Source organism: Denticeps clupeoides, unplaced genomic scaffold (assembly GCF_900700375.1).
Source record: "Denticeps clupeoides unplaced genomic scaffold, fDenClu1.1, whole genome shotgun sequence".
Lineage (NCBI taxonomy): Eukaryota > Metazoa > Chordata > Actinopteri > Clupeiformes > Denticipitidae > Denticeps > Denticeps clupeoides.
This window is the reverse complement of record NW_021629982.1, coordinates 885,994-907,412: the sequence shown is the minus strand read 5'-3', so window position 1 is coordinate 907,412 and position 21,419 is coordinate 885,994. Positions and strand designations below refer to the sequence as shown.

The window sequence follows — 21,419 nt, the reverse complement described above, 5'->3', positions numbered from 1 at the left end:
GTAGAACTGCACTGAAAAAAAAGAGACTCTCCATGTCATGGATTTATATAAGCATCTTGGGTTTATTTAACACAAATGTCTCATGTTCTAAAGTTAAACATGACTGTGTAGTGTTTAAACTACATGATTGGTATAGAGGGCACACAAATTTGTTCATCCCAAATCATGTTGGGATGAAGTGACTCAATAATGTAGTATCATGACAATCTGCAGATCCGTATAAAATCTTAAATGTGACTTCCTTAAACATGCAGAAACCCTGGAGCTGTTAATGATAGATTTAACTTAACTCTGAAGTGCTCCTAATATACATTGCTATTTGAATTGGTTTGCTAACTATTAATAAATGCATTTGTAATAATAATAATTATTGAAAAAGGTTTGCAAATAAAAATATTTTCTGTTTTGCTGCAAATTTCAAGTCTGCACATTCCTTGTCAGCTGATTGATCGTGGCCTCAGGTTTTTATGGTCAGAACAGGACATTTCTCACCCTCTTATGATGTGTATATTTTCAGCTTGCTATTCTCTATAATATTTCAATAACATATTTTTGAGTCAAACCCCATTTTGTCCTCATTAAACATTGATCCTTCTTTGCTTTTACGTCCACAGTGAATGGTGCTAGAAGTCTTCCAGTTACAGAGTGAATGTGGCAGTGCAAAGCTTGTCTTTCAGTTTTTCAAGCAGAGCAATCAATTATATTTATATTTACATTTACAGCATTTATCAGATGCCCTTATCCAGAGCGACTTACAATCAGTAGTTACAGGGACAGTCCCCCTGGAGCAACTTAGGGTTAAGTGTCTTGCTCAGGGACACAATGGTAGTAAGTGGGATTCGACCCCGGGTCTTCTGGTTCATAGGCGAGTGTGGTACCCACTAAGCTACTACCACCCTATATCTCATGCTGAAGGTGTTCTAGTGGATATTTTTCAGAAGCACAAGCTCCAAGTTGACAGAGCTGTCATAGAGGAAGCCATCTCCTCTCTGTGCTCAGAAAATCCTCAAAACAAAGCCATAGAGAAGGGTGGAGCTTTGAGCTCTGCATATCAACGTAAGCAGTATTACAAGGCAAATTTTAATATTGTTGAACCAGTTGAATATATTTTGGATGCAAATAAGAACAAAAGATTTCAGTATGTCCCCATCCTAGAATCCCTGCAAGTGGACAAGATAGTTAGTAATCACTAGACGCAAAGGGAGACCGAGACTGCAAAAGAAACAGTGTATAGGTCTTATAAGGATGGTCTGCCTTGCAAGAAAATTTATTTGCTGTCAGGGGAAGACCTACGTTTATCCATAACTTTGTATGCTGATGACTTTCAGGTCTGTAGTCACTACAGGCACTTCCTGCAAAATCCACAAACTCTTTGCTGTGTATTGGATACTGGGTATAAAAACCCAGGGGTCTCAATCGTCCTCAATTTTCCTTGCATTTTGTGTAAAATGGACCATATGAAGTCAGGAACTTTCAGCATCAGAACCAAGGAAACACATGAAACCCATGTCAGAGCAGCAGTGAGTGGCAGTAGTTTTTTTGGAGTTAAATGAATCTGTCCTTTTACTGCAGGACTGTCTAATTTTCATGTTGTGAGTGGCTACCCTCCTGACATTGCCCATGATCTTTTTGAAGGCATTGTGCCTGTTGAAGTAGCACATTGCCTCAAATTACTAATATCAAAGAACTCTTGTTGGATCTAAAACAGATTTTAGAGGTAGTGGTTGCCCCAGTTCACAGTGACTAGTTTATAGCTTACCTTGAGAGCAAAATTTCAGATAATCGACAAAGGTATCAAGAGGTGTTTCCTAACAAAACATTGCTGCCCAAACACCACTACATTGAACATTACCCACAACTAATAAAGCTTTTTGGGCCTCTTGTGGGACTTTGGACCATTAGGTTTGAGGCAAAGCACAGTTTCTTTAAAAAGGTTCTAAAACCACCAGTTGCTTCAAAAGTGTTCCCCTGTCTTTGGCTATGAAACATCCGTTTATGATTGGTTACCACTGGTCATCTCCAAATATTGATAAACCAGTGCTGGATGTGTCCAATGTATCCACTATCCCATTAGATATTTTGAAGGAAGAGCTAGCTCAGCCTTTTAAACAGATAGATCCTAATGTATTTGCAAAAAAACATTTGAAGCAAGGGAATAAACTACAGACCAGGTGTGATTGTGGTATATGGTTCGGAAATTGGCTAACCTGAAATCTCTGAACTGGTTAATGAGTATCTCTTGGCAGCCTATGTAGTTGGTGTAAGAATAGTGACCATATGGAGAGGTAAGTGTTCAGGTAAGTGTGTTCATATAAAATCATTATGCCAACAGGTGCATGCAGTTTTTTTTAAATAGCAAAGGGTTCTTATGGACACACAATTCCAGCAAAAGCTATTAACTTTTAAAAACAATTATTTCTAGATTTTGAAATCATTCCTCATCTGATACCCCAGCTTAGTTCCATATGATCAGTAAAAAGTTTAAACAATTGATGTATCGAAACCCTGAAGAGCACTCTTTTTCAATTCTGTTTTCATCCTGTAGCACAGTTAATTGCTACTCTGGTATTGTCCTGTGCTTTCCTCAGCCTCTGAATATTATTGCAGGAATATTTGTTGCATGTCTGTGTTTAACCTTGATTGTGTGGGAAATGGTGATTGGTCTCTGCTGTAACATACTAATGTTCATTGGAAACCCTGGAAACACTTAACTGGTGGGGTTTGTTTTTTCCCCTTTTTTCACCTTATACTCTCTTGACAAGTTTTTGCAGGGTTTAGTTGTCAGATTCTTAAAATATTAGAGTTTTGACAGTAAAAGTTAAGATTTGTTGAATAACTCAACAAGTTATAAAACTGCTTTTTGCAGACGAATGTATTAACTTAACTTAAGCAACACTAACATTTGTATACACATCCTGCCAACCTCAAGAACAAGATGAACACATTTCCTCCTTTTCATCAACCAGTGGTACTGATGACACCTCATCTTGTTCTAGTGACAGCACTGTGATTCTTTCATCTTCTACGTCACAGGCTTCATGGCCACATTTGTTTCATGTTCCCCGTTTCACATATGATATGATAAATTATTGTTCTATTAATCAGGTCTATAATTAAATTGTTTACAATTGCATTTTTATTTAATTTAATCCTGACAATAGAGGGCTATAACAGAATGTTTGTATTTTTCTCTTGCAAAATGGTTGCCTGTAACCTTTTTCAAAAGAAATGTCTAATTTCTGTTGTGATTGAGTTGATAAAACACAGAAAAACTGACATTACTTATTCACTGTTGATTTGTATTACCGTTTTGAAAATTTACTAGAGGTTACAGGCAACCATCTCAGAAGAGAACAATACAAATAATCTGTTTTAAGGCCTCCATTGTAAAATTGTGTAATTGACAGTAGAATACAATATGAACATGCAAATAAATGTGTAGTATTTAAGTGACCAAATAGTATTTGAGGAAAAGATTGGGATTTTTACTTTATTACTTTAACATGTTTCAACCATACCTTATCAATGTAAAATACACTTGTTTATTGAATATGAATAACTCGTGTTAATTAAACACAATTATTCAAGTTGCTGCCAAAGCAAACCATCTGTGTGCAACCACTGTCTACTACTGAATTAAGTAAATCAACCATGTTGTTTTTTTCCTGTGTTTGTGACTGGCACTCATTAATGGTTCCGGGACTAAATAATAATGACTGGCTATTTTCCTACCAGGGATTTGGGTGTTTCATTAGCCTGATTTTTAATGACTGATGGATTGAATGGAGAAGGCTGGGTACTGGTTCTGGGTAGGTCAGTGTTTCTTATAAATAGGGCCCACCTTAAGTAATGGAAGCGGGCTGGAGAGTGGTGACGAAAACCACTGACAGCAGCGCGAGCTAAGTACCCCAGGAAATTTCCGGTTTGCGTGCTATTGTCTGTGGGCTTGAAGCATTCCATCTATTGGCTCAACTGTGTTTGTGTTACAGCAGGATTGTCGTGCAGTAGCTGAGGTCAAGGAAGCTTGGGGCTGAGAAAAGGGTCTACACTTTGCTTGTGTTTCCATTTATCCGGGCCTGGAAAGGTATCTGGGCGCAGTTCGTTGCCGTGCACTCAGGACGAAAACTTTGGCATGTATGCGGGATTTTGGACTGCATGATCTGGCGCAACTGCATAGAGGAATGCTGGGAGATAGACGTGTGCGCAACTCTAGTTTGACAATCTGGGTATTGTTATTTGGTTCGTGGTTTGGGGTAGACTGGTTTTGTACTGGTTGGTGTGACTGTACTGACTGTTTTTAGGATCGAGAGGATCTGTTACGCGGTCCATGTTCCCCCTGGCGATTCCGGAGGCGGGGAGTACCGACGAATCCGTGCGACCGGACCTCGATGGCCTACGAAAGCTACCGTGGGGTCGAGGAGACCGGTCGCGCAGTTCAGGTGCTCCCGGCGTTAACCGAGACGAGGGAGGCGGCGAACATCCCAGCGGGGCGTGCCGGAGACTGACTGGAGTGACTGGTACCTGCGGACGGCGGACAGGACGCCGGTCCCCCACGGATGAGCCGTGCTTTGGCCCGGGCCTGACGCCGCCGGTGCAGGACTGCCGCCACTCGTCCTTATGGACTTCTCCCCCCTTTCATGGACCGTTTTGTGGGCACTCCCAGGTGGTAGTGCCTTTGAGGGGGGAATACTGTCATGATCCGGACCGGCAGGGGTTACTCCGGATCCGGAGTCCGGACTGGAGTTTCATGTTCATACTGTGTAATGTTCCCTGATCGTGTTCACCTGTCTATTTATATAATTGTATAAAACTATCCTGTTCGTGTCTGTTCGTCGTCGGGTCATTGTGCGTGTTCATGTTCCCTTGTCTTGTGTATTTTATATTAAACCCCTCTCCTGTGATCATGCGAATGCGTCCTCCTTCATCGCCATGTCCAGCCCACCCGTGACACTGGGTCTTCTGGTTCATAGGCGAGTGTGCTACCCGCTAGGCTACTACCACCCTCATAATGTGAACAGTCAAGCTGCACAGAGTTATTACCCTTGTGAGGAAAGTTTCGCAGGTCAAAGTGTTGTAGCCTCTTATTAGCAGCACTAGTGCAGCCAACCATTGCTTGTGATGGAAATTAGCTTACTGGGGGACAACTGGCTTTTAGTAACAAATTCCACGAAAGTGTGAAAAATATCTTCCCCTCTGGTGTGATATTTTAATAGTAAAATGGTCAGAAGCTCTCCAAACATTCTGAAAAACACACAAAGCTGTGCCACATTCATCAGATCAGTCGAATCATCAAAACTGGAGAGAAACACATACATGTATCAATGTCATCTGCCATTCCCTCACACCACAGTGTATCTGTGCTCTGAGATAACTGCATGTCCATCCATGGTCTGTTTTATTTTATATCCAGTGAACAGTGCACCTGCAGCCTCAACAAATACTTCTTTAACAACTTCTCAGTCCTTGAGAAATGTCTTGTTTTTACCAAGAACGTGACAATCCCTGTGCTGCTAACAGACTTTTCAGTTCTCGCTTTTTTCTTCTGTGTTTGTCTGTTTTAGCAGCAGGGAATTTGGGTCACGTAGCCTTTATGCATCGTTTTGCAAACCTCGCAATGCATATAACACAAACACACTTTTGAATTTGAAGAAACAACAAAAATAGTTTCACTCTGAATAAAATGTTGCACGCTGAGAAACAGGTGCGCGTGCAAGTGCACAGACACATGTGACGATCAGCTGAAAATTACTTTGCGATAGGTTGAGCGCCACTGATTATTTTTGTGCACAATAACAAAAATTTAAATAATGAATATTTCATATAAGTAACTCATTTAATTACACAGTTTGCTACAGAAACATAACAAATTACAATAGCATTTTATTTATAATTAAATTACATAAACTCATAACTTCCCAACACTGGTTATGGTCACCCATGCGGTTTTCCTATTTTTTCTCCACTTTTGTCCTCTGTCTTTGCTGTGTCCAATGGTATATCAAAAATGAGATTTTTTTTGTTGTACCCTTGAAGCTCTGACACCTTTCAGCTGTGAGATCCATTTGATGTTGTAATAAGGAACTGAGTAAATGTAAAGAAAATCCTACTTGGCCAGTTGAACTTTATTTGGGGAACTTTATTTTGTCTCTTGGCAACTAAATGCTATAATTAAATCAAGAGGTGCATCCACAAAGTATAATTTAAAGGTGTGCAACGTTAAATTTCCTTTTAATTGTACAGATTACAGGTCACATAAAAATCATTGTGGTCTTTTTCTTCCTTCAAAAAAAGCTGCTTTTTTATCAAGGGTGTGTATACTTTTGTTTATCAATTGTATCAATTGTTTAATCCTAAACTAATCATGAAATAAAACATATCAGGGAAGTACCTTAAAGAATGATGATTTCATGAATGCCAAACAGCTCATAACAGCAGTACCAGTATCTGTCGCTTTAGAAGACTACCAAAGTCCAGTTACATGGAGCGATTAAGTATTTAAAGCTATTCTAGCTATACGGACGTCAACAAGTTAAAAAGTGCACTAGAAGAAAGTGTATGTAGAGATAAGGGAATTACTTACAAGTCATAGGCTTCATACGCACAACCAACCAAACTGTCAATACGTTAAAAATACCAAATGAAAGACTACAGGGACAAAAAGAAAGGCTTATGTAAAAGTGGCAGCGGTGGAGGTCCAAAAGATTCCTATTACGATTTAATGCATTTGCTGCTGGGATTCTGTTTAGTTGGCATGACCTGTGATGTATTATCATATGACCGGTTCTCGGTTGGTTCCCAGTTTAGCACTGGCCGAGCACCATAACCGGCACCTGGCACCAGCAACATTTGAGGTATGATACAAGGTATGATATGTCTGCACAGGTACTTTTTCAGACCCTGGGGATTTTCCATTAGTGATTTACATATTTATACTGTGATAATATGTGAAGTGAACTGAAGCAACAGATTTAATCCTTGTTGAGTAACTGAGCTCACAATCATGCAATAACATTACTTTCTGAATGCATGTGCCTGTGTTAAAACTGTGCAGGAACATAGAACTCACATCTCAGGGGTCTTTGACTTGTTCTTCCCATTGAAGAACTCAGGCAGGGCTCTTCTCTCAATGGCATGAACACTTGGGGAAAAAAAAAGAGCATTAAAAACATTTTTGTGGGTGCATTCCAGTTGCAAAACCAACTGCAAGGGGAGCAGTGAAACCTGCATTTTGTGTGCCTGTTTAGGTTTTTGTACCTGTTATAGTCAAACCAGGCAGCATAGCTTGGGATAATGATATGGTGTGTTTGCTCAGTGACATTGTCTTCATGAAGATCTGAACCCTTTACAGGTTCACCTTTAACACTTGGAGAGCCCTCATCTTCCTCCTAAACTCATGCAAACACACCAGCATAAGCACCATTATCACAGGCACCCACAAGAAAAAGTGAATACAGGACTATAGGAATTAGCCATGTTAAAATTCCATTTTTTGTGACACTACAAAAAATAATTTAAAACTTTCCCCCACCTTCACTGTGTCATATAATCTATTAAAATACTAAAACTATTAGGGGACAAATACAAAAACACAATAAGGGTGCATAAGTGTGTACACCTGTAAACAAATTTGTTGAAGTCATTTTTGATTCACTTACAGCATTCAGTCTGTTACAGCATTTTGAGTCTGATTAACCTTAACGATTATTTTAATAATCGATTACTCTGTAGATTTTTTTTTTTATTAATCATAGACTCGGATAAAAAAAACAAAACAAGAAAAGCATTCATTTCCAAACCCTTTATTCAAAAATGGAATAAATCTTTAGAAAGTGCACAAACATGTTGCTCCTTGAGATGTTATAATAATAATAACATAAAAAATGGACTAACACAAAAAACATACACATGTATGCTTTATATCTGCCAAATATACATATATACTACACACACTCGCAAACTCTCAAACTGACATCAGTGAGGGTGAAGAATGTCACAGCTTTAACAGGACCGTAAACATGCAAATGAATCACAAAAAAATCCCCTTTCAAAAAGTCACGCAGTTCATTATGCGTTGCCAAATAATTTTGAGACAGTTGTGAAATGCGAACTACAGGCACCTCACCTCACCTGTCCTCTCCAGCAATCCGTAGTGTTGTCACGTGGGCTGACAAGCTTGCTGTTTTGTCATGGGAGGAGAAATTTGCGGGTCAGGCCAGGCATTGTGAACCACGCATGACGCCTGGACAGAGCAGGCGCTGTGGATCTGGTGTCACGTGTGGTCTGTTTTAGTGTGTGTTGAGCACGTGCACAGACCAGGTGTTTACTTAACGCCTAGTGGCGTCGGGTAACAGGCATTAGAAACACCTTTCAAAATGCCGCATTTCTTTCATAAAAATGCTTGTGTTTAGTGTAAAACTGCTCATTTAAATGCAGCCATATTACGGCCCATATGGCCTTGTATCTTTTCTCAACCACGTCGCGCGACACAACAAATCCATTATGAAATTTGTTGCTAATACTTTGTTATTGACTTAATTGATTCATTGTTGCAGCCCTATTAACCTCAAATAAAGTTCAGCTGTCCTAGCATGGAAGATGCCTCCTACAGCATGAGCTGTGGTTTGTAGAGTGCTTTCAAAGCATCAAAAAGAATGTCATAGTTGAAATGCATCAGTCAGAAGGGTATGACAAAATTTCCACAGCCTTGGATATATCATGGAATGCAGTGAAGACAGTTATCAGTTTTGAAAATATGGGACAATAGTGATTTTGCCAAGAACTGATGAAAAATGGTGACAAGACTAGATGAACCTGATCAAGGAGTCTGCCAAGACACCTACACAAACACTGAATAAGCTGTCGAAAATTCTGGAATGCACTGGTTGTGTACTAGCTGTTACAATAGCTTCTGATATTCTCCACATGTCTGGAATATGAGGCCTTTACTAGGCCAATTATTCATCAAGTTGGAAAATGTGTTATGGTCTGATGAGACCAAGTGCAAGAATTGCACTTGTAGTTGTAGTTGTAGCAACCACAAAAGCAACCACAAACACCATACCACCGTACACACCATACCCACCACCCACTGGTGGTGGCAGTTTGTGGTTGCTTTTCTTCAGATGGAACTAAAGAGTTAGTAATTGTGGAGGGAATTATAAACACATGCATACATGAAACCTTTTTATCCAAAACCTTCAGGTGTCTGCTAAAAAGATCTCACAGATTTGGAATACAAGGAAGAGTTGACAAATAAAGTTAAGATGAGCTATGTTGAGAGACCCCAAAACAAAGAATGCTGAAAAATGAGCTTCAACAAAGTATTAATTTAACATTGTGCACAAATGTACAATATGCTGGTTGCTTATTTTTTATTTATTTTTGCATTTTCCCCTAACAGATTTGAAATTACTAGCCACTGCACATAATGTCAATAGGATAGCTAAAAGGGCTTGATCATATGAGGATTCATTAGACCACAAATAAATTGACCAAAAACAATGCAACATTTTTACCTTTCCCGCTGTCTCCATTGATTCATCTTCTTGCTCATCTGCAAGACAGAAGTGGCACAAGTCAGATCTGGAAGAGGTCAAGATCCACTTACAAGTACAATTGCAGCGCCTGTGTCTAGAACTTTGTTTATGCTTATATTTGTCTTTGTCTATGTAGTAGCCTAGTGGGTAAACTCTTTTGCCCATGAACCAAAAGACCCAGGTTCAAATCCCACTTACTACCTTGAGCAAGACACTTAACCCTGAGTGTCTCCAGGGGGATTGTCCATATAACTACCGATTGTAAGTCGCTCTGGATAAGGGCATGAATGTAAATGTAAATATGTTGTGTGTACCTGCTTTGGGTAGTATGCTGTCATCAGTGGCAGGTGGGGATGGCTCATCAATCTCTTTGCCCCCTTCATCCTGGTCCTCCTCTCTCTGCCCTCGCTTTGACTTTGTATAAGGAGTAGAGGGACTGGACATACATACATAAAAAAACACATCAAACACACACAAAACACTATACATGAAGTGTTATAATTGCATTACTATTGACGTTGCATGTGTAGTGCAAAAGTTTACAAAAATTGACTATTGTTCCTATGTAAATGCTGAGAGCAAATTTTAAATGATTCTTTATAAATAAATCATAATCACACAAAAAGCTCATTTGGCACCATTTGGTCAATAGATAATGTAATTTATGGAGAGAATTGCTCCAGGAACTCTACATATGATAGAGAAGTCTTTTATTATCCATTAATCATAACAAGCTGTCTGGGCATTTCACAGTTTCTGTATCTTTAACCTATATGAAAATATCACTGAAGACAGCTCATCTTTATTATTCAGTAACTGCACGTTATTCAATTACATGAAAATTATACCACTGTTCGTCGCCTATTACAATATGAGAAAATAAGTGCGTGCAGAGTATAGATGTTAGAGAGGTCATTATACCCCTTCTTAGTATTCTTCTTCTTGCCCTCAGTGGGAGGAATTGGGGAGGGCGAGGGTGAACGTTTCCTCTTCTTGGCACTGCCAGGCTTTTTTTCTTTGCGCTCGTCTGGCACGGGCACCTCATCTGTGAGCGTCTTTGCTGAGATCCTCTTCCTCCTGCTGCCTTCACCAACCTCATAGTCCTCCTCAGTCATCCACTCATTATACTGATCTAGATCCAAAATCCACTTAGCATGGACCTAACACACACATTTACACAATTTATCAACATATACCGCCTGTGAGTGCGCAGACAAAAAAAAAATTCACACCTTCCTGGGTTTCTCTGGGGCGGGAGGATCTTCTATAACTGCCTCCATCTCACTGGCTAAGATCCACGTATCATAGCTTGACAAAAGGCAAAAGGTCAGCTGTGTTTGTGGATAGGTATGTCTGTTCATTGTGTAATCCATGTTTTTGTAAATTTGTGTACTGTTCAGTGAACTATCTAAGTGAATAAATACCTGTGATTTGTGTGTGTGTGTACCTGTCTGGCCAGTAGCCCCAGTGTAGCAGAACTTGTTTGTCTCTCTTCATCACAGGTCGAACCCACTCTTCTATAACAGAACATACAGATGATTTGACATGATCATGGTAAAAATAAAACTCATCATCCCAAGATCCCAAGGGTGGTAGTAGCCTAGTGGGTAACACACTCGCCTATGAACCAGAAGACCCAGGTTCGAATCCCACTTACTACCAGTGTGTCCTTGAGCAAGACACTTAACCCTGAGTTGCTCCAGGGGGGACTGTCCCCTGTAACTACTGATTGTAAGTCGCTCTGGATAAGGGCGTCTGATAAATGCTGTAAATGTAAATGTAAAAATGTAAGATCCTGATACTCAGAATATTTTCAAATATTGGCACAGTGGGTCTTGTAGGTACATCAGACAAAGATATTCTGGTTGAACTGGAGTCAAACAAGAGAACATTTTTTCCACATTTCTGCTACCCTGTGACTAAACAGCAGCACTTTTGTAACAAAGATATTTCATGTACAGTTGTATGAAAAGAATTGAAAGTATTTTTTAAGAAAAAATTATATTTTCAATTTCAGTTAAACAATTTTGAAGGCACAGTGGAGCAGCTCACATATAACACTTGTAGACAATAGACACAGCATATGACACACAATACATTTTTTGAATTGCACTATGAACGATGATAAATAACTGTACATAACAGGAGCAGTAAAAGTGTGTGAGATCCCAATGTTCACACACATACACGTAGACTATCCGTCTCCAGAGAAGCTGCAAACAGGTAAATATGACTCCATTCCACTTACATATTCCTCTTCTTTTCCACACTTCTACAGGACCAAAATAATCCACTCCCATGTTGGTAAAAGGAGGTAGATCAGGCTGGATTCTTGCCTCTGGAAATCAGCCATTCATTGTTCCAGAAGACGTCCATTGTATCACCTACAGAAGCTGAGGCCAGCAATCATTCTCCTCACTAATTCATTTGCCTTGGTAATCTAGAATTTCTTTCTGACTGACGACAATGTATGAGTGTGTCCTGCATGACCCAGACTTTAATGAGCTTGTTGTTCTTTGGAGAAAATAATGGGATGTTTAAGCTCTTCAGGCATTGCTCCTCTGCTCAGTCTGCCGCCAACCCTCAATAGGCTATCAACCAGGACCGGGTTCAACCTGTATATTTTACTCTGGCGACTCACTGCTGCCCTCTTAGAGGACAATGCATCAATCTCCTTCTTGAATTGCTGCTGCTGTCAATAGCTAATAACTGCAGCCTCTGCTTTCAACAGATCATCCACAACCAGGGTTTTACATGGCGTTACCATGAACCTTTCCAAGAGCCCCTTTTTCCATCAACACGACCTTCAAACAGAGAAACCAAGCTACAGCCCTCTTGAGCCTGGTCAGTGCCCACATGCCTCCATTGCCTGGGTTTTGATGCCCCTTGGGTGGTTGATATTTTTTAGCTAAAAATGTGTGAAACCGTTTATCCTCATTCCTACTATCTATCCAAAAGACATAATCATCCAATCTCGATCTTCAACATTGAGTCCACTCTCACAACAGGACTGCTGCAGTCAGCTCAAGCTGTGGAATTGTTAAGGCCTTCAGTGGTGTAACTCTAGCCTTGCCAAACAGAAAGGCAACCTGTATGTGCCCTTGCCAATTCCTCATCCTCAAGTATGTCACAGATCCATAACCAGTTTCACTGGCATCAGCAAAGTGATGTAATTGGGCCAGCGCTACTTCATCAAAGTCCACAGGCTCGACTCATCTGGGTATTTTAATGATATTAAGCTTATTTAAATCTTCCAACCATGTTTTCCATAGGCTTAAGATGTCAGGTGGCAAGGAATCGTCCCATGCACAACCTCTTCTGCATAATTCCTGCTGCATCACCTTTTTGCTCTATTGTGATGCCCTGCAAGACAGCGCAGCTGTTGCTGATCCACTTTTGCAAGGCAAAACCTCCCCTCTGGCACAATCCTGTTAGGTCTTTGATCATCTGGATAGCATCCACTTCAGCGGCTGACCTCTTCAAAGCATCATCTACAAAAAGGTTTCACTTGACCGCTTGACATACACTGACAAGACTGATGCTCATCGGCACTTTTCCTCAGTGCATAGCTTGCGCAACTTGGAGAAGACACAGCTCCAAACAGGTGCACGGTCATCCTGTATTCCACCTGATCTTGATTGACATCTCCATTAGGCCACCACAGAAAACAGAAAGTTCCGGTGCTGCACTGTTTGGTGCAAGCTGGTATTACGTCCAAGGACTCCCTGAATTACCTCTGAATTAATCACGCAAATTCACCAAAACGTAAGTTATGGCTCCTTATTCCATGTGCAGTGTGTGAAATGTACAGCTTGACGAACTCTGTCAGTAGTGAGGATTTCACCTGTGGGAAGTGTAGGAGACTAGTTGAAATGACGGAGAAAATAGCCGAGCCCAGTCAGCCAGTGAGTGTGTCTACTCCGGCGCCGGTACCAGTAGCGCCCTCCGGACAGCAGGCCGGTTGGGTGACGGCTCGGCGTAAATCACGCAAGCGAGCTTCCGTGGCGACCCGCCAAGCTCCCCCACTACCTGGGCACCACACACCGGTCCGCGTTCAGAACAGCTTCTCCCCCCTCAGCGAGGCATCCGCTGGGTCCTACAATCCACCGGCTCTAGTGGCGACTCTATAGTTAGAAACGTGAGGATACCGGCACCAGCAAATAAAACCCTGTGTTTTCCTGGAGCCAGAGCGCCCGACATCCGCGCAAATTTAAAAGCGCTGGCAAAAAATAACCGCAGGTACTCCAGTATAGCGATTCACGTCGGCGCTAACGACGTCTGGCTACGCCAGTCGGAAATAACCAAAGATTGTTTTAGCCAATTCAAGCATCTCTATAAAACTATGTCAGATAAAGTAACCTGCTCTGGCCCATTACCGCAGTTTCGGCTTAGCGACGAGACCTGTAAGGCTCCTCGATATAAATCGAGTGGTGTCCAAAAAAAAAAGTGGGTTTTATTAATAACTGGCCAACATTTAGGGGGAAGCCTGGTCTTTTTGGGCGAGATGGCATCCACCCCAACTGGGCGGGCACCACTCAGTTATCTAAAAACTTAGCTCATAGTCTTAGAATCAAAAAACATAACTGACTCGCCAGAGCCAAGACCAGGCAGCAGACAGACTGGTTAAACCGAGTGTCTGCCATTTGCATAGAGTCAGCGTGTACAACCCAGCACAATATTGACACTGTGTCTTTACCTCGCTCTATTAAAACAAGAGATTATAAAAGAAACATTAATAATAAAACTCATAAATATGCTGACACAGGGTGTCTGTTTCAGCAACTTACTACCCGTTACTATCATTCCTTCTGAAAGTACCACCAGCACCCCCGATATAAGAATAGGATTATTAAATGTTAGATCCCTTACACCTAAAACGCTCATTGTCAATGAAATTATTACAGATCAGGGGTTTGATGTACTGTGCCTGACCAAAACTTGGTTAAAACAAACATCCACTGTGATAAATTAGAAGACTCACTAAGAACAGCATTCCTGTCTTTATTAGACTCAGTTGGAGTTAACCAACATATAACAGGACCTACTCACAAAGGTGGTCACACGCTCGATCTTGTACTGACCTTCGGTTTGAATATAGAAGATATAATTACTCTTCCGCAATCTGAAATAATCTCAGATCATTTCCTCGTCGCTTTTAAAATATGTCTCGGACACAATAAACTCAACCCCCCTCGTTATGGAGACAAACGGATAATTACATCAAGTACGGCAGAGAGGTTTATCAATACCCTACCAGATTTATCAACGCTGATAAACTCACCGTCAGACCCCACTGAACTCGACCAAGCGACCAAATGTCTAGAATTAACACTGCGTAGTACGTTAGATAAAGTCACTCCCCTCAAAAGGAAGATAGTAAGAGATAAAAACGTAATTCCTTGGTATAATGATCACACACGCTCGCTTAAGAAGACCGCCAGGAAATTAGAACGTAAATGGTGTCGAAGTAAATTAAACGTATTCCGAATAGCATGGAAGGAGAGCCTACTTAACTATAAGAAGGCTCTTAGCGCGGCTCGATCAACGTATCTGTCCTCGTTAATAGACAAAAACAATAATAATCCTGGATTCCTGTTTAAAACTATAGCCAAACTAACCAGGAATAAGACAGAAACGGATAATACCACTCAATATCATCATAGTAGCGATGATTTTATGAATTTCTTTAATACTAAAATAGTCGCAAATAGAGATAAGATTAAAAGTACAACAAATAGCTCCGCCGATATTTCTAAGGAAAATTATAAATAGCTGACCACCAATTAGAACGCTTTAACCTTATTAAAGAGCATGAATTAATTAAATTAATATCGTCATCAAATCAATGTACTTGCGCTTTGGATCCGATTCCAACAAGGTTCCATAAGCAAATAGCACCCGATATTATAAATTCTATCCTCAAAATTGTTAACTTGTCGCTTAGCACCGGCCACGTACCAAGTTCGTTCAAGGTAGCAGCCATTAGACCCCTGATTAAAAAGCCTGATCTTGATTGCAGTCAGCTTTCAAATTATAGACCAATATCCAACCTTCCATTTATATCAAAAATCTTAGAAAAAGTCGTAGCCCAGCAGCGCACAGCTAGACAGTAACAATATCCGCAAAGTATCAAGTATCATCAATCGAGATTTAGATCTCATCATAGCACTGAGACAGCGCTGGTTAAAGTGGTTAATGACCTGCTGTTGGCCTCTGATCAGGGACGCATCTAGCTGCTTGTCCTGCTTGATCTGAGTGCAGCGTTTGACACTATCGATCACGCTATTCTCCTTGCCAGGTTAGACAATAACAACAACAACAACATTTATTTCTTATATAGCCCAAAATCACATACAGTATGTCTCAATGGGCTTTGACAGGCCCTACAGTTGACACCCCCCACACTTGACCCTTCTGCACACAAGGAAAAACTCCACACAAAAAAACTCTAGGAGAGAGAAAAAAGGAAAGGAAGAAACCTTGGGAAGGAGTGATACAGAGAGGGACCCCCTTCCAGGGTAGAGTGAGCCTGCAAATGGTGTCAGTGCAGGGTTGGATATGATATAATGAGTCCTACAGCTGTAGGGTTGGAGAAGTCCAGGATGTATTCAGTGTCATGGTCTAGATTACGTGTCCGTAATGATGTTACTGGTCCATTTGAAGATCCCTGAAGCTGTAGTTGTAGTGGTGGTGGTGGCTGTGGTGACCCTCTGGTTTGTTTTATGTTTTGTCCTTGTAAAGCAGTTGTCAGGAACCAGGATGTATCTGCTTGTCTCTTCACTGGGGTCTGCCAGTAGTCTGGGTGCTTGATTCCGTGTCTCGGAGAAAAACAAACAGAAGCAGCGGCAGACGGTTTCACTGTACGACTGATACTGAAATCTGTGGTTATAATGGTATATTGGTGCTACAGTGGCCCGGTACCCTAACTAGGACAGCCTAACTGGTGAATTTAACTTTGTCTGTGTCTAACAGGGGGACTCTGTGATAAACTGGACTTTATAATTGACACTGCGTCCAAATCAAGTGAAATGAGGGTCTAGGATTTTAGCAAAAAGCCAGAGAAAACAGATAGGTTTTGAGATTGGATTTAAACACTGAGACTGTGTCTGAATCCCGGACACTGACAGGCAAGCCGTTCCACAACTGCGGAGCTCTATAGGAGAAGGATCTGCTCCCAGCTGTGACCTTCTGTACTTTTGGTACCAGTAGTGACCCCGCACCCATTGATCGAAGGGGGCGTGGCGGTTCGTAAGGAACCAAAAGTTCACTCATGTATTGCGGGGCAAGACCATTTAGAGCTTTATAGGTTAAAAGTAGGATTTTGTAGTCAATCCTAAATTTGATGGGTAACCAGTGCAGTGATTGTAAGACTGGGGTGATGTGGTCAAATTTCCTGGTTCTGGTTAGAACTCTGGCTGCAGCATTCTGTATTAGCTGGAGTTTACTCATGCACCTACTAGAGCATCCAGACAATAATGCATTGCAGTAATCTAACCTTGATGTAATAAATGCATGGACCAACTTTTATGCATCATGCATTGAAATGATATTTCTTATTTTCGCAATATTTCTAAGGTGAAAGAATGCTATTCTAGTGACATTATCTACGTGCGAACTGAATGAGAGACCTGCATCAATGATGACACCTAGATCCTTCACTTCAATACTCGGTGAGATACAAAGGCTATCCAGGGTTATTGTGTAGTCAGCCAGTTTATGCCTGGCTGCTTGAGGCCCGATTACGAGCGCTTCTGTCTTGTCAGGGTTTAGCAGGAGAAAGTTGGTGAGCATCCACTGTCTAATGTCCTTCAGACAATTCTCTATTTTGTTCAGCTGCTGCCTCTGATCTGGCATTGCTGACAGATACAGCTGTGTGTCGTCAGCGTAGCAATGAAAGCTAATACCGTGTTTGCGGATGACGTTGCCTAAAGGTAACATGTATAGGGAAAAAAGTAACGGACCTAGGACAGAGCCTTGTGGAACACCAAACTCTACTTTACTATGTGAAGACGAAACACCATTGATGTCCACAAACTGATATCGGTTGGTCAAATATGATCTGAACCATTCAAGGGCTGTTCCCTTAATCCCGATAACATTCTCTAACCTGGCAAGGAGAATAGCGTGATCAATAGTGTCAAACGCTGCACTCAGATCAAGCAGGACAAGCAGCGAGATGCGTCCCTGATCAGAGGCCAACAGCAGGTCATTAACCACTTTAACCAGCGCTGTCTCAGTGCTATGATGAGGTCTAAAACCTGATTGATATACTTCGTGGATATTGTTACAGTCTAGATATGTGCTCAGCTGCTGGGCTACAACTTTTTCTAAGATTTTTGATATGAACGGAAGGTTGGATATCGGTCTATAATTTGAAAGCTGACTGCGATCAAGATCCGGCTTTTTAATCAGGGGTCTAATGACTGCTACCTTGAACGAACTTGGTACGTGGCCGGTGCTAAGCGACGAGTTAACAATTTTGAGGATAGAATTTATAACATTGGGTGCTATTTGCTTAAGGAGCCTTGTTGGAATCGGATCCAAAGCGCAGGTACATTGATTTGATGATGAGATTAATTTGATTAATTCATGCTCTTTAATAGGGTTGAATCGTTCTAATCGGTGGTCTATTAGAAGATTATTTTCCATGGAAATATCGGCAGAGCTATTTGTTGTGCTTTTAATCTTCTCTCTATTTGCGACAATTTTCGTATTAAAGAAATTCATAAAATCATCGCTACTATGATTATATTGAGTGGTCGCATCCATTTCTGTCTTATTCCTGGTTAGTTTGGCTATAGTTTTAAACAGGAATCCGGGATTATTTTTGTTTTTGTCTATTAACGAGGACAGATACGTTGATCGAGCTGCGCTAAGTGCCTTCTTATAGTTAAGTAGGCTCTCCTTCCAAGCTATTCGGAATATGTTTAATTTACTTTGACGCCATTTGCGTTCTAATTTCCGGGCGGTCTTCTTAAGCGAGCGCGTGTGATCATTATACCAAGGAATTAAGTTTTTCTCTCTTACTATCTTCCTTTTGAGGGGAGCGACTATATCTAACGTACTACGCAGTGTTAATTCTAGACATTTGGTCGCTTGGTCAAGTTCAGCGGGGTCTGACGGTGAGTTTATCAGCGTTGATAAATCTGGTAAGGTATTAATAAACCTCTGTGCCGTACTTGATGTAATTGTCCGTTTGTCTCTATAACGAGGGGGATTGAGTTTGTTGTGTTTGATACATATTTTAAAAGCGATGAGGAAATGATCTGAGACCATTTCAGATTGCGGAAGAGTGACTATATCTTCTATATTTAAACCAAAGGTCAACACAAGATCGAGCGTGTGACCACCTTCGTGAGTAGGTCCTGTTACATGTTGGTTAACTCCAACTGAGTCTAATAAAGACAGGAATGCGATTCTTAGTGAGTCTTCTAATTTATCACAGTGGATGTTAAAGTCGCCGACAATTAGGGCTTTATCCACAGATACAACTAAGTTGGAGACAAAATCTGTAAATTCACTAAGAAACTCAGAATAAGGTCCAGGGGGTCTATAAATAATAATCAATGGAATGAATTTAGGATTTTTATTTTGTGAGACTACATGAGTTATATTGGTATATAGAATCTCAAAAGAGTTAAATCCTTGTCCGGGTTTATGAGTAATACCGAGGTTATCCTTATAAATTACTGCGACGCCACCTCCTCTTCCAGTTAAGCGAGGTTGGTGTACATAGCTGTATCCAGGAGGACTAGACTCGTTTAATGCTACAAATTCATTTTGTTTTAACCAAGTTTCGGTCAGGCACAGTACATCGAACCCCTGATCTGTAATCATTTCATTGACAATGAGCGTTTTAGGTGTAAGGGATCTAACATTTAATAATCCTATTCTTATGCCGGGGGTGCTGGTGGTACATTCAGAAGGAGTAATAGTAATGTTATTGGGATTAAGGGAACAATCCTTGAATGGTTCAGATCATATTTGACCAACCGATATCAGTTTGTGGACATCAATGGTGTTTCGTCTTCACATAGTAAAGTAGAATTTGGTGTTCCACAAGGTTCTGTCCTAGGTCCGTTACTTTTTTCCCTATACATGTTACCTTTATGTGACGCCATCCGCAAACACGGTATTAGTTTTCATTGCTATGCTGACGACACACAGCTGTATCTGTCAGCAATGCCAGATCAGAGGCAGCAGCTGAACAAAATAGAGAATTGTCTGAAGGACATTAGACAGTGGATGCTCATCAACTTTCTGCTGTTAAACCCTGACAAGACAGAAGCACTTGTACTTGGGCCTCAAGCAGCCAGGCATAAGATGGCTGACTACACCATAACCCTGGATAGCCTTTCTATTTCACCAAGTATTGAAGTGAAGGATCTAGGTGTCATCATTGATGCAGGTCTCTCATTCAATTCGCACGCAGATAATGTCACTAGGATAGCATTCTTTCACCTTAGAAATATTGCGAAAATAAGAAATATAATTTCAATGCATGATGCAGAAAAGTTGGTCCATGCATGTATTACATCAAGGTTAGATTATTGCAACGCATTACTGTCTGGATGCTCTAGTAGGTGCATGAGTAAACTCCAGCTAGTACAGAATGCTGCAGCCAGAGTTCTAACTATAACTAGGAAATTTGACCACATCACCCCAGTCTTACAATCACTGCACTGGTTACCCATCAAATTTAGGATTGACTACAAAATCCTACTTTTGACCTATAAAGCTCTAAATGGTCTCGCCCCGCAATACCTGAGTGAACTTTTAGCTCTTTACGACCCACCACGCCCCCTTCGATCAATGGGTGCAGGGTCACTACTGGTACCAAAAGTACAGAAGTTCACAGCTGGGAGCAGATCCTTCTCATATAGACCTCCGCAGTTGTGGAACGGCTTGCCTGTCAGTGTCCGGGACTCAGACACAGTGTAAGTGTTTAAATCCAATCTCAAAATCTGTTTTCTCTTGCTTTCATTTTTCAGTATCGTTTGTACAGTGCAACCGTCTGCCGCTGCTTCTGTTTGTTTTTTCCGAGACACGGAATCAAGCGCCCAGACCCCAGTGAAGAGACCAGCAAATAAATCCTGGTTCCTGACAACTGCTAAACGAACCAGAGGGTCACCACAGCCACCACCACCAACAACAACAACATTTATTTCTTATATAGCCCAAAATCACATACAGTATGTCTCAATGGGCTTTGACAGGCCCTGCAGTTGACACCACCCACACTTGACCCTTCTGCACACAAGGAAAAACTCCACACAAAAAAAACTCTAGGAGAGAGGAAAAAAAGAAAGGAAGAAACCTTGAGAAGGAGTGATACAGAGAGGGACCCCCTTCCAGGGAAAAGTGAGCCTGCAAATGGTGTCAGTGCAGGGTTGGGGATGATATAATAATAAGTCCTACAGTTGTAGGGTTGGAGAAGTCCAGGATGTAATCAGTGTCATGGTCTAGATTACGTGTCCATAATGGTCCATTTGAAGATCCCTATAGCTGTAGTTGTAACGGTGGTGGTGGCTGTGGTGACCCTCTGGTTTGTTTCATGGTATGTCCTTGTTAAGCAGTTGTCAGGAAACAGGATTTATTTGCTGGTCTCTTCACTGGGGTCTGCCAGTAGTCTGGGTGCTTGATTCCATGTCTCGGAGAAAAACAAACAGAAGCAGCGGCAGACGGTTGCACTGTACGACCGATACTGAAATATGTGGTTATAGTGGTATATTGGTGCTACAGTGGCCCGGTACCCTAAATAGGACAGCCTAACTGGTGAATTTAACTTTGTCTGTGTCTAACAGGGGGACTCTGTGATAAACTGGACTTTATAATTGACACTGCGTCAAGATGAAGTGAAATGAGGGTCTAGGACTTTAGCAA

The 21,419-nt window shown here is 41.1% G+C and overlaps 1 protein-coding gene across 2 annotated transcripts in view; it reads right to left on the bottom strand.

The window, feature by feature from the left end:
* The window catches only part of smarcc2 (SWI/SNF related BAF chromatin remodeling complex subunit C2), a 95,743-nt gene that overhangs the window by 52,112 nt on the left and 22,212 nt on the right, over positions 1 to 21,419 (bottom strand). For both annotated transcript variants that reach the window (XM_028967206.1, XM_028967207.1), the window contains exons 7-13: positions 10,984 to 11,053; positions 10,769 to 10,844; positions 10,458 to 10,696; positions 9,851 to 9,972; positions 9,516 to 9,553; positions 7,255 to 7,385; positions 7,067 to 7,138 (exon numbers count right to left, since the gene is read on the bottom strand). In XM_028967206.1, the coding sequence (XP_028823039.1) occupies positions 7,067 to 7,138; positions 7,255 to 7,385; positions 9,516 to 9,553; positions 9,851 to 9,972; positions 10,458 to 10,696; positions 10,769 to 10,844; positions 10,984 to 11,053 (748 nt within the window). The remainder of the gene's footprint in view (positions 1 to 7,066; positions 7,139 to 7,254; positions 7,386 to 9,515; positions 9,554 to 9,850; positions 9,973 to 10,457; positions 10,697 to 10,768; positions 10,845 to 10,983; positions 11,054 to 21,419) is intronic.